Here is a 12,981-nt window from a genome sequence, read left to right on the forward strand (position 1 = left end):
TAAAGAGCTGTCCTATGGAAAAGTAAAGCAATTTGCCACGTATCACTTCAGAATATAGAGTTGGAATCCATAGTTATACGTTAAAGAGATTTTTCATTGACTCTCAGAATGAATTTTACAGCAATCACAGCTGCCCCCAAATTTGCTCAATAACTTCCACGACATCTTATATTTCAGTTGCAAAAAGGATTTCAAGACTATGATTTCATTTGCCTCTTAAAGCAGCCACATGATGTAGGGTAGCGCTTGATTTTTGCTCCAGGAGAGAGAGAGAGAGTGGATGTGTCATGTATGAATGTGTGTTGGGGCTTGAATCCTCTTGTAGTTTATTTCAGATAAAGGTGTTCACAGTGTTAGGTGCCAAGAAGTCATGACTTAGTTCTTTGGTAATTATTTTGATTTAATTACTTTAATTGTTTTATGCAACAACTGTTTTAGAAGAGTTGGTTTACAGCTCTTGCCTCCATTGTGTACTCTGAAATAATTTTTTTCCACCCAAGAGTGATATTTCTAAAACACTATATGATTGTATATATCATGTTACATATATTATATTTTTTTAACTATGAGAATGTGTCTTTTAATCCAGGAAGGCATTCTAAGATTATAGATTTCATATGAAAAGGAAAGTATACTAAAATAATAGCTATCTTGAGGGCCTAGCATCTCTTACATCTTGTTGAAGTCTCATAATTTTCAGAACTTGTTAACATATTTAAAAAACCTCAAACATTTAAAAGACACTGAAGTAATTTGTATTAAATCAATTATTCACTATAAGAAAACAGTGACACATTAACATTAAGTGTGCAGAAAACATGTGGAAGCTCTAGATATATGAGTGTCTTATGGGAAAGTTATGATTTAAAATAAGTCACTTTTTTTTTTTTCGAGTTGGGGTCTTATTCTGTCACCCGGGCTGGAGGGAGGTGGCAGGATCATGGTTCACTGCAGCCTTAAACTGGGCTCAGGCAACCCTTCTGCTTCAGCCTCAAGCAGCTGGGATTGCAGATGTACCACCACATGCAGCTACTTTTTAATATTTTTGTAGACACGAGTGCTCGCTATGTTGTCTAGGTTGGTCTGGAGCTCCTGAACTCAAGCCATCCTCCCACCTTGGTCTCCCAAAGTGCTGGGATTACAGACATAAGTCACCACGCCCAGCCTCTGCTGATATTTCAAGCCATCTTTCAAAGTGCCAATTTCTTTTCTTTTCTTTTTTTTCCAAGTTGGAGTCTCACTCTGTTGCCCAGGTCGGAGTGCAGTGGCACGCTCAATGGTTTCCACAGTCTCAACCTGCTAGGCTCAGCTGATCCTTTCCCGTCAGCCTTCTGCATAGCTGGACGAAAGGTGCAGGCCATCACGGCTGCCTAACTTTTTGATTTATTGCAGGGATGAGGTCTTGCCATGTTGCTCAGGCTGGTCTCAAACCCCTGGGCTCAGGCAGTCCTTTTTGCCTCTTTCTCCCAAAGTGCTGGGATTACAGGCACGGACCACTGTGCCTGTAGAGTACCAGCTTTCTTAAATGGGATGCAGTGGCATTATGATAGCAAGGAGCTAAGAAAAGTCGGCCAAGGGTGAACCCTGGCTCTAAGATGGGGGGGGGGAAGAAGAAAGCAAGATGTTTACATTTTAGGGATATTTGGGTATTATTTTAGATCTAGATGTCATCTGACACATGTAGGGACTGCTTCTCAGATCCAGTGTTTAGTAACGCCCCTTACTATCTTACTACACAACTTTGGGGCCATCCAGAAATGAATCCTGTGTTCAGCTTCACTTGCTTATCAGCTGTGGAACTTTGATCAAGGCTTCTGAACTCCGTTAATCCCCTTTGCTCTACCTGAAAGATGAGGATCACAGCACTGTCCCCCGGGTTGCTGGAGCATGTGAAGAGGATTAGGGCACCCTGGGAGTTGTAGCACAGTGCTCACCACACAGAGGACACTGGAAAGGAAGCTTCCAGTTTTTGTTTCTATGCCTTCTTTTTATATAGAGCTCTGCCACTTTTTATATTATGGATGTCTTTTAATTCTCTGTATAACAAATAAGTACCCCTGCTTTACTGATAAGTAGCAGAGCAAATAAGTGCCCCTTTGGGAGAAGAGACAGCTGACGTTCCCCAGGTCACAGAGTTGGCGAGTCCAGGCCCACATGTGACCTTTGTGTCATGACGTTGTCTGTCTAGTACATTTTCCGTTATATTGCAGAGTCCTCTACAGCTCCAGGGAGCATGCTTTGTAATTAGAAAATACTGTGGGATGTATTTTATAAAGTGTGTTTCTGTTCACTGATGAGGAAAAATTTCCAGACCAATAAAACCGCACGTGTAATTCAGTCATCATACAAATACAGTGATCCCCTTTATCTGAGGTTTTGCTTTCTGAGGTTTCAGTCACCCAAGATCAACTTCAGTCTCAAAATATTAAATGGAAAATTCCAGAAGTACACATCTTATTGGGTTTCCATGGTGTGGCATTCTGAGTAGTGTGAGGTCATGTTACACTGCCCTGCTCTGTCCTGCCCAGAATGTCAAGGGGATCCATGGTGTAGACACTCTCGCCTGTTGGTCATTTAGGAGCTGAATCGGTTATCAAATCACCTGTCACAGAATCCCAGTGCCTGTGTTCGGGGAACCCTTATTTTACTTGGTAGCCCCAAAGCTCAAGAGTAGTGAGGCTAACATATGTTTAAATTCTTTCGATTTTATTATGAGTTACTGTTGTTAGTGTGCCTCTCAGTGTGCCTAATTTATAAATAAAATTTTATCATAGGTATATATGTATTAAAAAATAGTTTATGTAGAGTTCAGTACTATCTGCAGTTTCAGGCAAGGTCTTGAAATGTATCCCCATTGGATAAAGGGGGGATACTGTAAATGTTACTGTGAAATAAACATGAGTTTTCAATTTACTTTTCAGATATGCGACTCTCCCATGGATGTATCTGATGTCCAGAATCTTCTCCAGTTCGGATGTGGCTTTCATCTCCTACATCTCCTTAAACTTCATCTTTGGCCTCTGTACAATGCTCATGACCACCATGCCCCGGTTACTGGCCATCGTCTCCAAAGCCAAGGTCAGTAGCTTTGTAGCTGTCCCTCTACAATGGCACTAGTGGGAAGACCCATGTTTATTTTGTTACTTTTACAACTGGAAGTCAATGGAAATGCACTAGCACCCACTCTCTTTAAATTCCAGAAAAAGAAATTAATTCTAAAGAGCAACAAAAACAAAAAATATCTGTGCTATTATAACAGCCATGCCCAGGCTTGGCGAAATTTGACAAAAACACATGCAGTTTTGATACCCCGTGAGTGAGGGCAGAGCCATGAAGACATTCACTGGCACATCCCTGGCATCTTCATCATGGATTATTTATTGATGAGTTACTGATGAATGGTGGAAGAGAGAATGTAATGACACATGTTCTGTCAAAGTGTCACCATCGTTGGGGCCCGATGCTACAAGGTGGAATGGGCAACAGTAGTTGACCACGCTACCAGGTCACAACATGTCTGCCGGATGATATGGGGGGCGGGGAGATTCTTCCCCCTTTCCTCTGATCCTTGGAACAAATTTAGTTTTGCTACTTCTAAGTGTGGGAACAAAGGGGTGTCCTGAGCATGGGTCCCGTGGTCAGGAAGTATTTCTTTTCTTGAGGGAAATACCTCTACAAAAGAGCACCTCTCTCCGATAGGTCATTCCCATGGCAAAGTCACTTTGGGGTATTATTCCCAGCAGGTGTCTAGATCAAGCTGATTTGTTTCTGCAGATACTTCCCATTTGTCCCCTGCCATGCTCCTTCCACTCCTTTCTCCTCCCTCGTGAGGCTAGCCTGGGTCTTGGCTTCTGCTTTATCCCTTCCTTTCAGTCCCTCAGCATTCCCTGTGCTACCTGAAGGTGTGGACTTCAGATTTTGCACTCTTCTTTGCCCTCATATTGCAATCCTTTTCATTTCTGTTTTTTCTTCTCATCTCTGGCCACACTGCTGTCTCTTGTTTCCCTGCTGATTGCATGGACTCTGATCCCTCAGAAGTTCTTAGGTGTTTGAATGACTTGGGGGCGGAGAAAATTGCCAGGAAAAGGTCCAGAGCTCTAGTTCTGAAGGATGTGCTGCTGGTCTTGTTTTATATAGGCACTGATGCCTGCTCGGTTGGGACACATTTACTTGATCATGGCCGGACTTTCAGAGAATTAGTGGACTCTCCAGTGATGACTAATATTAGTTTTTTATTATTATGCCTCATTTTGGATAGAATCAGGGAAGTATGTAAACATCTATTATGCATTCAGTGATGCTAATAATCTATTTTGGTGATGTGTACAGATTTATTATTGACACTAATCTGTATTAATATGTCTAGCCTTTAAATAGAAAACTTACAGAACAATTATTTGGCTTTAACTGGAGGAGAAAATTCAAATCAGCAGAAGCAATATACAATTTTCTTCCTCTCTCTTCATTTCTCTAATGTGATATTGACCATCAGAATGCCAATCACAAACTATGGTGAAACGGAAAACAGACACAATGTAGATACTCCTGGGGTAAGAAACTCAAGAGCAGAGGTATGCCCTAGAAGATAAGGGTCACAGAAGTGGAATTTAGCTACAGAAGGAAAAGGGAGAAGAACCTTTCAGACCCCAAGACGAAGCTCGTCAGGAACCTTTCCATCCATGAGATACTAACAAAGTGGTTAGAATTGGCATTGTTACCTCCAATTATAAACAGCATTGCTTATTTGAAAAAGAAATCAATGAGCAATGGGCTATTTGCAAGAAAATGGGTCTAGATCAATTGGTAACAAATAATAAAAAGCATTTTATTGCTTTTGCTTAAATCTTTCTTTTCCTCTGCTCTTTATTTTGATTTGCTTAAGAAACTTTGCTTATGAAACTCAACATGTTCGATTATTCATTTCAAATTATTTCAGATATTCATTTGTAAGTTATGGAGCAATATGTTTTTATAGAATTAATGATGACAGAAGCAGGGTACTGCTGGGGTGGGTGGTGGTAGGGGGGACACAATATCAGTAAGGGTACCTGATCTCAAACCAGGCAAAGTGGAAACCAAAGGGAGGCCAAAACTTTACCTATGCAATAACCACTTGTATATCTAATCCTGAATTGTACCCCACATCTTAAAAAAAAAGAAATAATATAATTAATGGGAGAAACTGATAAGGGTGAGAATTTTCAAATAAATCTTAAAACTATTATAACCAATATCAGCCATCATGTATACAAGCTATAGTGATAATGTGATCATTTCATTGTTGCCAAATCATAGTTTATATGATGCATTTTGGGTTCTAATGCAAGATTCGAAGCATCTGTCTCTCCTACTGGTGAGGCTTCCTTTTGGGATGAAGAAAATGTAGACAGAAGAAAAACTCACGCTTTCTAATTTATTTCTCTGTATAATGATTACTTCCTCAAACTCCCATCCATATCCTGAGTCAAACACTTGTGGATTGTTATTCCATGACTTTGTAAAGCTATATCCTTCTTATATGTGTGGATTATTTGTTAACTACAATTTGTTAAATGTTCCTGTATTGCTCATACTTATATAGAGATTGTGAATTCCTTAGAGTCAAACATAATAGAAATCACTAGTAATAGAAAATCATTTCTTGTGGTAAATTCATTGATCCAGGGACATAGTTTTATGAAAAGTGTGATTAATTAGCTCCTTTAGGACTGGTTAAAACTAACTAGTGCAAGTTAGTCAAGAAAAAAATGACAAAAAATTAAATGAAACTTTTGCACTTATACTGTGTTTATATGTAAAAGACAGTAAACCATAATATCATGCCCTAAAAGTTGTTATTGAATTTTCTGTTGCCCTAAAACCACATTATATTTAAGACTACATTTTTTCTAGTAAAATTATAAATTGGACATTATATAGTATAAAATATATAATTGACAACTCTGTAAGTTTATTCCTTAATAATTATGATAGCACACATATACTGTTGTATATTATGATGATTTTGTTCCTTATAAGCTATTATTGTTTATATTTAGATCAATTTTTGAGTTTGAACATAAGGAGAGAAAGACTGTCAAGTGCAAGTCTAATTCTTCATTATATTTCCATAGTTTTATTGGGTACTTATAGTTAGTGTGGACTTTCTGGGTCAGAGTCTTTAAGGTAGCTAGCTATGCTGAGCCTCAAAGTCAGCTCCCCTGAGTAGCATTTTGGTGACTTTTCTCTAAAGGCCACAATCTGTGGGTGGAAATACCTTATTCTTTGAACCAGAAATGTTGGGATTGAGTCCCAGCCCTGTTACAGTGGGACTTGAACACATTAATCAGCCTCTTGAGACTATGCTTCCTCATTGGTAACCTCATTTACTCCTTGGGTCCTTGTACATTTATTGAGACAATGAAATGTGATAAAGTGCAGTGAGACTGGATGTATACAGTAAGCATCTAATAAACAACTGATTATCCTTGCAATCATTTAAATCTCATTATATAATAAAATTAATATTCACCAGTAGTAAAGATGATCATAGAACATATGGCTCTCATTGAATTTTTAGATACATTCAATTTACAAATTATGTCCATATATGTGGCCTATCTTATGTTTTGTTTTCTCAGGGAATTCTATCCTATTTGATCTCTTTTCATCTTCTTCCTCACTCATACTTGTTCTTGTTAGATCATTTATTTCTAAGTTTAATAATGATGACTACATATATTTTCTATTTATTATATACTAGGAACAGACTAAACATTTTGCATGTTATTTAAATGCTCACAGTCACAGATCCTAATATTATTGGCTCATTTAAACATTCATGTCACCTTGTGGCCATCTAGTGTTACCTTTGTGTCTACCCTAGACTTGGTGACTTAAGCTACAGACATTTATTCCTTATAGTTCTCGAGGCTGGGAGTTCAAGATCAAGGTGATTTTAGTTTGGGTTTTTGATGTGAGCCCTGTTACTGGCTTGCAGACAGCTGCCTTTTACTGTATCCTTACCTGGTGGGAAGAGAGAGAACTCAGGTATCTCTTTCTCTTCTTATAAGGGCGTTAATTCCATCATGGGGGCTCTACCCTCATGACCTCATGTATACCTAACTATCTCTTAAAGGCCTCACCTCTGAATACCATCACACTAGGAGTTAGGGTTTTAACATATGAATTTTGGGAGGATATAAACATTTAGTCCGTTACATTCAGCCCTGAGCCCCCAAGATTTACGTCCATCTCACATGAAAAATAGATTCATTTCATCCCACAGTCCCAAAGGTCTATACTCATTGCAGCATCAACCCTAAAGCCTAAGTTCAAAATCTCATCTAAATATCATCTAAATCAGATGATATTTAGATCAGATATTTAGATGATATTTAGATGATATTTAGATCAGATATTTCCAGCGTGTATTTTATCGTGAGACAAATTCCTTTCCAACTATCAACTTGTGGAATTAAACATGTAATTTGCTTCCAAAATACGATGGTGGGGCAGGCATACGATAGACATTCACATTCTGCAATGGAGAAATTAGAAGGAAAAAAGGGATAACAGTTCTCAAGCAAGTAAAACCTTGCAAAGAAAATATCATTAAATATAAAATCTCAAGAATAATCTTCTTTTGTTTGAGGACTGAGAGTGTCATTTGATAGTTGGGATGAAGAGGACTAGACACAGGACTAGTAAAGCAGAAAAATAAGCTATTGGTGTATGTCATGAAAAAGGAAATGCATTTTAACCTGATTTCTTTCTTTCTCTCACTGTGCAGAATTTACAGAACATCTACGATGTCCTCAAGTGGGTTTTTACTCTTTTTCCTCAATTCTGCCTGGGTCAAGGACTGATAGAACTCTGTTATAATCAGATTAAATATGACCTGACCCACAACTTTGGCATTGATTCTTATGTGAGTCCCTTTGAGATGAACTTCTTGGGCTGGATCTTCGTGGAATTGGCCTTGCAGGGCACAGTTCTTCTCCTCTTAAGGATTCTGCTGCACTGGGACCTTCTGCAGTGGCCAAGGTGTGTTCTGAAGGGCTTATCCTTGAGCAGCACCAACTACTGAAGAAAGAGAGGGAGAGAAAAATCCATCCTGGAGGTTGCAAGATAAGAAATGTGCCTGATCAATGTTCTACATGGTTCTAATGAGTAAATATTTTATTAGATTTTAGATTTTTGATTGGAATGAATCACCAGCACTAGGAAAAGGAATTTCAAAAGCTATTGTGCCAAACTGTGGGATAATCTTTCCAGTTATTTAATTGTTTTAGAGTATTTTCCACTTTGGAATTATTCAATTTCTCTGTTATTTTATACCCCGAAGGTGAATTTGGTTGATACCATAAAACAATTTGTTCTTACGAATGAATGTCGTTAACTCCTGAGAGCAGAAAGTATGAAGATTCAGTGCAAATTAACTGCATGCCCTCTTCCAGGCCTCATTGCTCCTGTTGCTTGTGTCTTGTCTTGTCTTTGTTAGGTGAGGATGAAAGTCAATAGCACAAGGCTATATGTGACCATGTAGATATATAATGTAGTCTATATATATACAAGCAAACATACACAAACATACCTCTCTGCTACTCTAAATGGAATTTAAGGTGACTTCACACAAGGATATCTGAAATATTGTCAGATAGCACATTTGAAACACAGAAGGAAAAAAAATGTGCTTTTTGTGTAAGATCCACAATGATGTGTTCCACCCCCCAAGTGGCCTGAATTTATTGCCCTCCCCTTTCCAAGTGCTGTAAATTTCCCTTTGACTTCTACTTAAGGAGGTGATCCTTTATGAATAAATTATTAATTAAGACCATGTCACCGGAGAACCTATTAAAGATGACAATGATACTTTATTAATATTTTATGGTGATCCCCTCATATAATTTTTCTTTCAGTCATTTCACAAAATATTTTCTAATATAATCCTTTGTAAGCTGCTAAAATAGAGAACTATTTTGAATACAAGTACAAGTGCCCTTTTGAATTGGCCATCATCACCCTGGAATCTGCAGATTTCTAATAGCTGACAGAATTGGAGTAGAATTTTGAGTATGTTTTAAGCATCGTTTGCTTAATCTACTTTTAGAACCTGTCATGTAAAATCCCTTGTGGCAGATTTCAGGGTACTGCATTTTCCCATAGTATCAAAAGATTTTTCTTTGAAGAGAAGACCTTCTGTATTACCTTTACTTTGTAGAGTGTAAGAATAGGTTGGACTATATTTTAGAATAGCATCTTTGCTGTCCACAATAAAGAATCAATTTTTGTTATTTTTTGTCTATGTGAAGATTACAGAGCACAGAAATTTTAGTTAATGTGGGTACTAACTACTTCCTACTCTTTTATGCACAACTGTCCCAATGACTGTGTGACCCAGTCAATTTACTTTTTAAATACAAACTTAACAGGTCACTAATCATGGCATAAAAGGTAAGGACCAAGGTTCTTAGCCAGGCCCCCTCATGACCGGTGCCTCCTGCTCAGGGAAGCTGTCGTGGTCCTTCCCCCACCCCACAGAGATGGGTGCCTCTAGATCACCTCTGCACAAGGATTTCTCCACTTCCAGCACCTCCTTCTATTCCTGTCCTGCCTCTGGAGTTGGTGTGATGCCTTCTCAGTATTCCTATTACATTGTCCTTCTTTCTTAGGGTACATCTGTGCTGTTTGATAGTATTCATGTGTTAATCATCTCTGCTTGACTAGGAGTTTCTGCATGGAGAAAAATTATACTCGACATCGCTGAATCTTGGAAGAGAATAGGAAGACCTGGCCCTCTATGTCTGGGTACAGATAGATCCCTCCTCCCTGATCTGAGCAGTGCCCTGTCACCAGCACCTGCTGCTTGACATGAGTATGGAGTGCTAGTGAGCCCACGTCCTTGCTGTCTTTCCCTAACCTGTGCTGGCTTTCTCCTGCAGTCCAGTTACGGAACTTTGGGTGTCCTTTAGGAATCCAGGTCTCTGTTAGCACGTGAGCTCTAGTTCTTGCCTATTCTGTCTTCTGTCTTGAGCTGTACTATGCTGTCTGTGCCCTATGCACTGGTTGGGATGGAGAAGCCACATGGTCCAAATATTGCATATGTTGAATATCTGGAAAGTTCTGTGACATCTAGTACCCATCTGGATGTGTCCCCTTTAATACATTCTTTTTAAATTATTTCCCTTTAGAAGATAACTAAGTGGCATATTTCTGGGCATAGTTGGGGGAATGTAGTAGAATGCTGGTTTGTTGTAAATGAGCAGACCGGAAGTAAGCTAGGTCAATTTCCTTCTCCCTACCCCCCCCCCCAACCAGAATGACTTAAAGAGATTTAAATGAATGCACATACTTAGGTCTCTTGCTGGAACCCTGCATGAGAAGTTCTGGGATGAGACCCAGGAGCTTCTTAATTCTTATGAGGAGAGATGAACACCGCTGTTGTGGGTAACTGTGGGGATGGATCTGGGAGGCAGGAGGAAGTCAAGGTGGCACAACTTCCCGCTGGAGTGGGAAAAGACCTCTGGAAGACCAGGACAGGGTGAAGGACCAGGAAACAACCTTCATCTGGGAAAGGAAAATAGCATTCAACTAGGAAAGCATACAATTCAATGAATTTCACAAGTCCAACACATTCATGTAACCCTCTCTCATTCATAAATGGAATAATACCAGCACCTCAAATGACTCCTGATAAACTTCTTGCAGTCAATACTACCCTCTAGGTGATTGCTATTCTTACTTTTATCTCCACTGATTCATTTTTCATGCTTTTGGATGCTATGTAAATGATGTCATATAAGATAGACCCCTGAGTATTTAGCTATATTTTTCTCATCATCTATATTCTATGTGGAGTAAATGATATATTTGTCAAATGTTGATTTTAGGTAAGGAAAATTAAGACAGAGAAAATTTGTGGGGATTTAGGAAGCTAGCTGTGGATAGTTTATTTTAATATTTTTTTAATTTTGAAATTGTTTAAGAATCACAAGAAGTTGCAAAATTAGTATAGAAAGTTGCTGTATGTCTTTCGCCCAGCTTCTCCCAATGATAATGTGATAGTATAATACATAGTAATACTACACTCTCAAAATCAGGCAAATAGTGTTAGTTATAATACTAACAAAGCAGGCTTTATGAAAATGTAATCATTAAATATATTTTAAATGATTAATTATAATTATTAAAATGTTAGCATATATTACAGATAACAGAGGAAACTGAAATTTACTTGAACATTAAAATGCATCAGGTTGGAAATCATAAGGAGGACTGAAAAGTGAGCAGCTCAGATTGAGAGTAAATAAATTAGAGTTGAAAATTAATTTTATGTCCATCTGATAAATACCTATTGAATACCTTTTGGAAGGTGTTGTACAGAGTACTGACTCTACAATCCTTTTATATGGTTCAATGTATACTATAAACTTACAATGTTTGGGTACTTTTATATACCACACACTTGTTTATATTAGATGACTTGTTTACTAAAAACACTTGAGAAAGTTGGTGCCTTATAATTTAGTAATAAATTCTTTTTACATTTAGCAAAAGAGTCTGGCATGACTTTATTATTCAAAAAATTAAAAACTAGCTCTAGTTTGGTGTTGATGTATTTCAGTGTCTTTTAAGGACATGTATATTTCCTTTATGTTAGACACTAAACATTGATTCTTTTTTGTAATTAGGATGGCAGGCCTGGCAACTCCAGACAAAGCTCATACTGCAGAGGTCTGAAGGCAGTGTCTTCTGTATTTTACAGATCTCTGACCTCTCATACAATTTCAGTGTTATTTCCCAGGTGTGAATTAATGCTGACTTTTATCTTCCCAGGGGTCACTCTGTCCTCCAAGGCACAGTCAAATATTCTAAGGATGTGGATGTCAAAAAGGAGCAAATGAGGGTGTTTGAAGGAAGAACCAGTGGAGACATTCTTGTGTTGCACAATCTTAGTAAAAGTTATCGAAGCTTTTGTCAGGAGATCACCGCTGTGCAAGGCATCAGTCTGGGCATACCAAAAGGAGAGGTAACAAAGCTTCTATTTTTGCCCGTTTCTGTTGTGATCTTGTTTTACTCTAATTGCTGGTCTGCTTGTGTTATTCTCAGGATATCTGAAATCCGAGACAAAAACAACCTTCAAATTTCAGGAATTTTCACAAAATCAGTACAAGCAGAGCCTGAAATGGAGGGTCTGTTGACTGTTTCCATAGGTAAAACTTTGCTGATTGATCAGTATGATTTATTTTATTTCTTTTTTTTTAAATCAATATTTTTTATTATGATATTGTGGGGTACAGGTAAGGGCTGGGAATACAAATATGCTTCATTCAGGCCCCCTTGTTGATAGTAGGTGTCTCCCTGTCCCCAGACAGATGTTTATTACCATTAGTCCCATCCTCCCCCCCATAGCTTCCCACTGCTGTCAGTCATTTTCTTATGGTAGTGCGTTGGATGATCAAGGTCCACTATATGAGTGAGAACATGTGATACTCAGATCTTTGTTTCTGTGAGAGGTCACTCAGTATTATGGAATCTAGTTCCATCCAGGTTGCTGCGAAATTCATGCTTTTGTTCTTTTTTATGGCTGCATAGTATTCCATCGTGTATATGTACCACATTTTTTTAAATCCAGTCCTCTTTTGATGAACAGCATGGTAGATTCCAGGTTCTTGCTATTGTGAACAATGCTGCGATAAATATTTGTGTGCAGTTATCTTTTTTATAGAGTGATTTGAGTTCTTCAGGGTATATTCCCAGTAGAGGGTTTGCAGGGTCATATGCTTTTGGGAATCACCACACTGCTTTCAACAGAGGTTGCACTAGTTTACACTCCCACCAACAGTGTAGGAGTGTTCCCTTTTCGCCTATTCCTCTCCAGCAACTGTTATTTTTTGAGTTATTGATAATTGCCATTCTGACTGGAGTTAGGTGGTATCTCAGTGTGGTTTTGATTTGCATCTCCCTGATGATTAGTGAGGTTGAGCATTTCTTCCTGTG

At 38.4% G+C, this 12,981-nt stretch overlaps 1 protein-coding gene across 1 annotated transcript in view; it reads left to right on the top strand.

Moving 5' to 3' along the window:
• The window catches only part of LOC103264212 (ATP-binding cassette sub-family A member 13-like), a 254,311-nt gene that overhangs the window by 142,679 nt on the left and 98,651 nt on the right, over positions 1–12,981 (top strand). The window contains exons 18-20 of the mRNA XM_021714356.1: positions 2,922–3,078; positions 7,772–8,025; positions 11,818–12,010. Of these exons, the coding sequence (XP_021570031.1) occupies positions 2,922–3,078; positions 7,772–8,025; positions 11,818–12,010 (604 nt within the window). The remainder of the gene's footprint in view (positions 1–2,921; positions 3,079–7,771; positions 8,026–11,817; positions 12,011–12,981) is intronic.

Source organism: Carlito syrichta, unplaced genomic scaffold (genome assembly GCF_000164805.1).
Source record: "Carlito syrichta isolate Samal-C Ts95f unplaced genomic scaffold, Tarsius_syrichta-2.0.1 Scaffold305631, whole genome shotgun sequence".
NCBI lineage: Eukaryota > Metazoa > Chordata > Mammalia > Primates > Tarsiidae > Carlito > Carlito syrichta.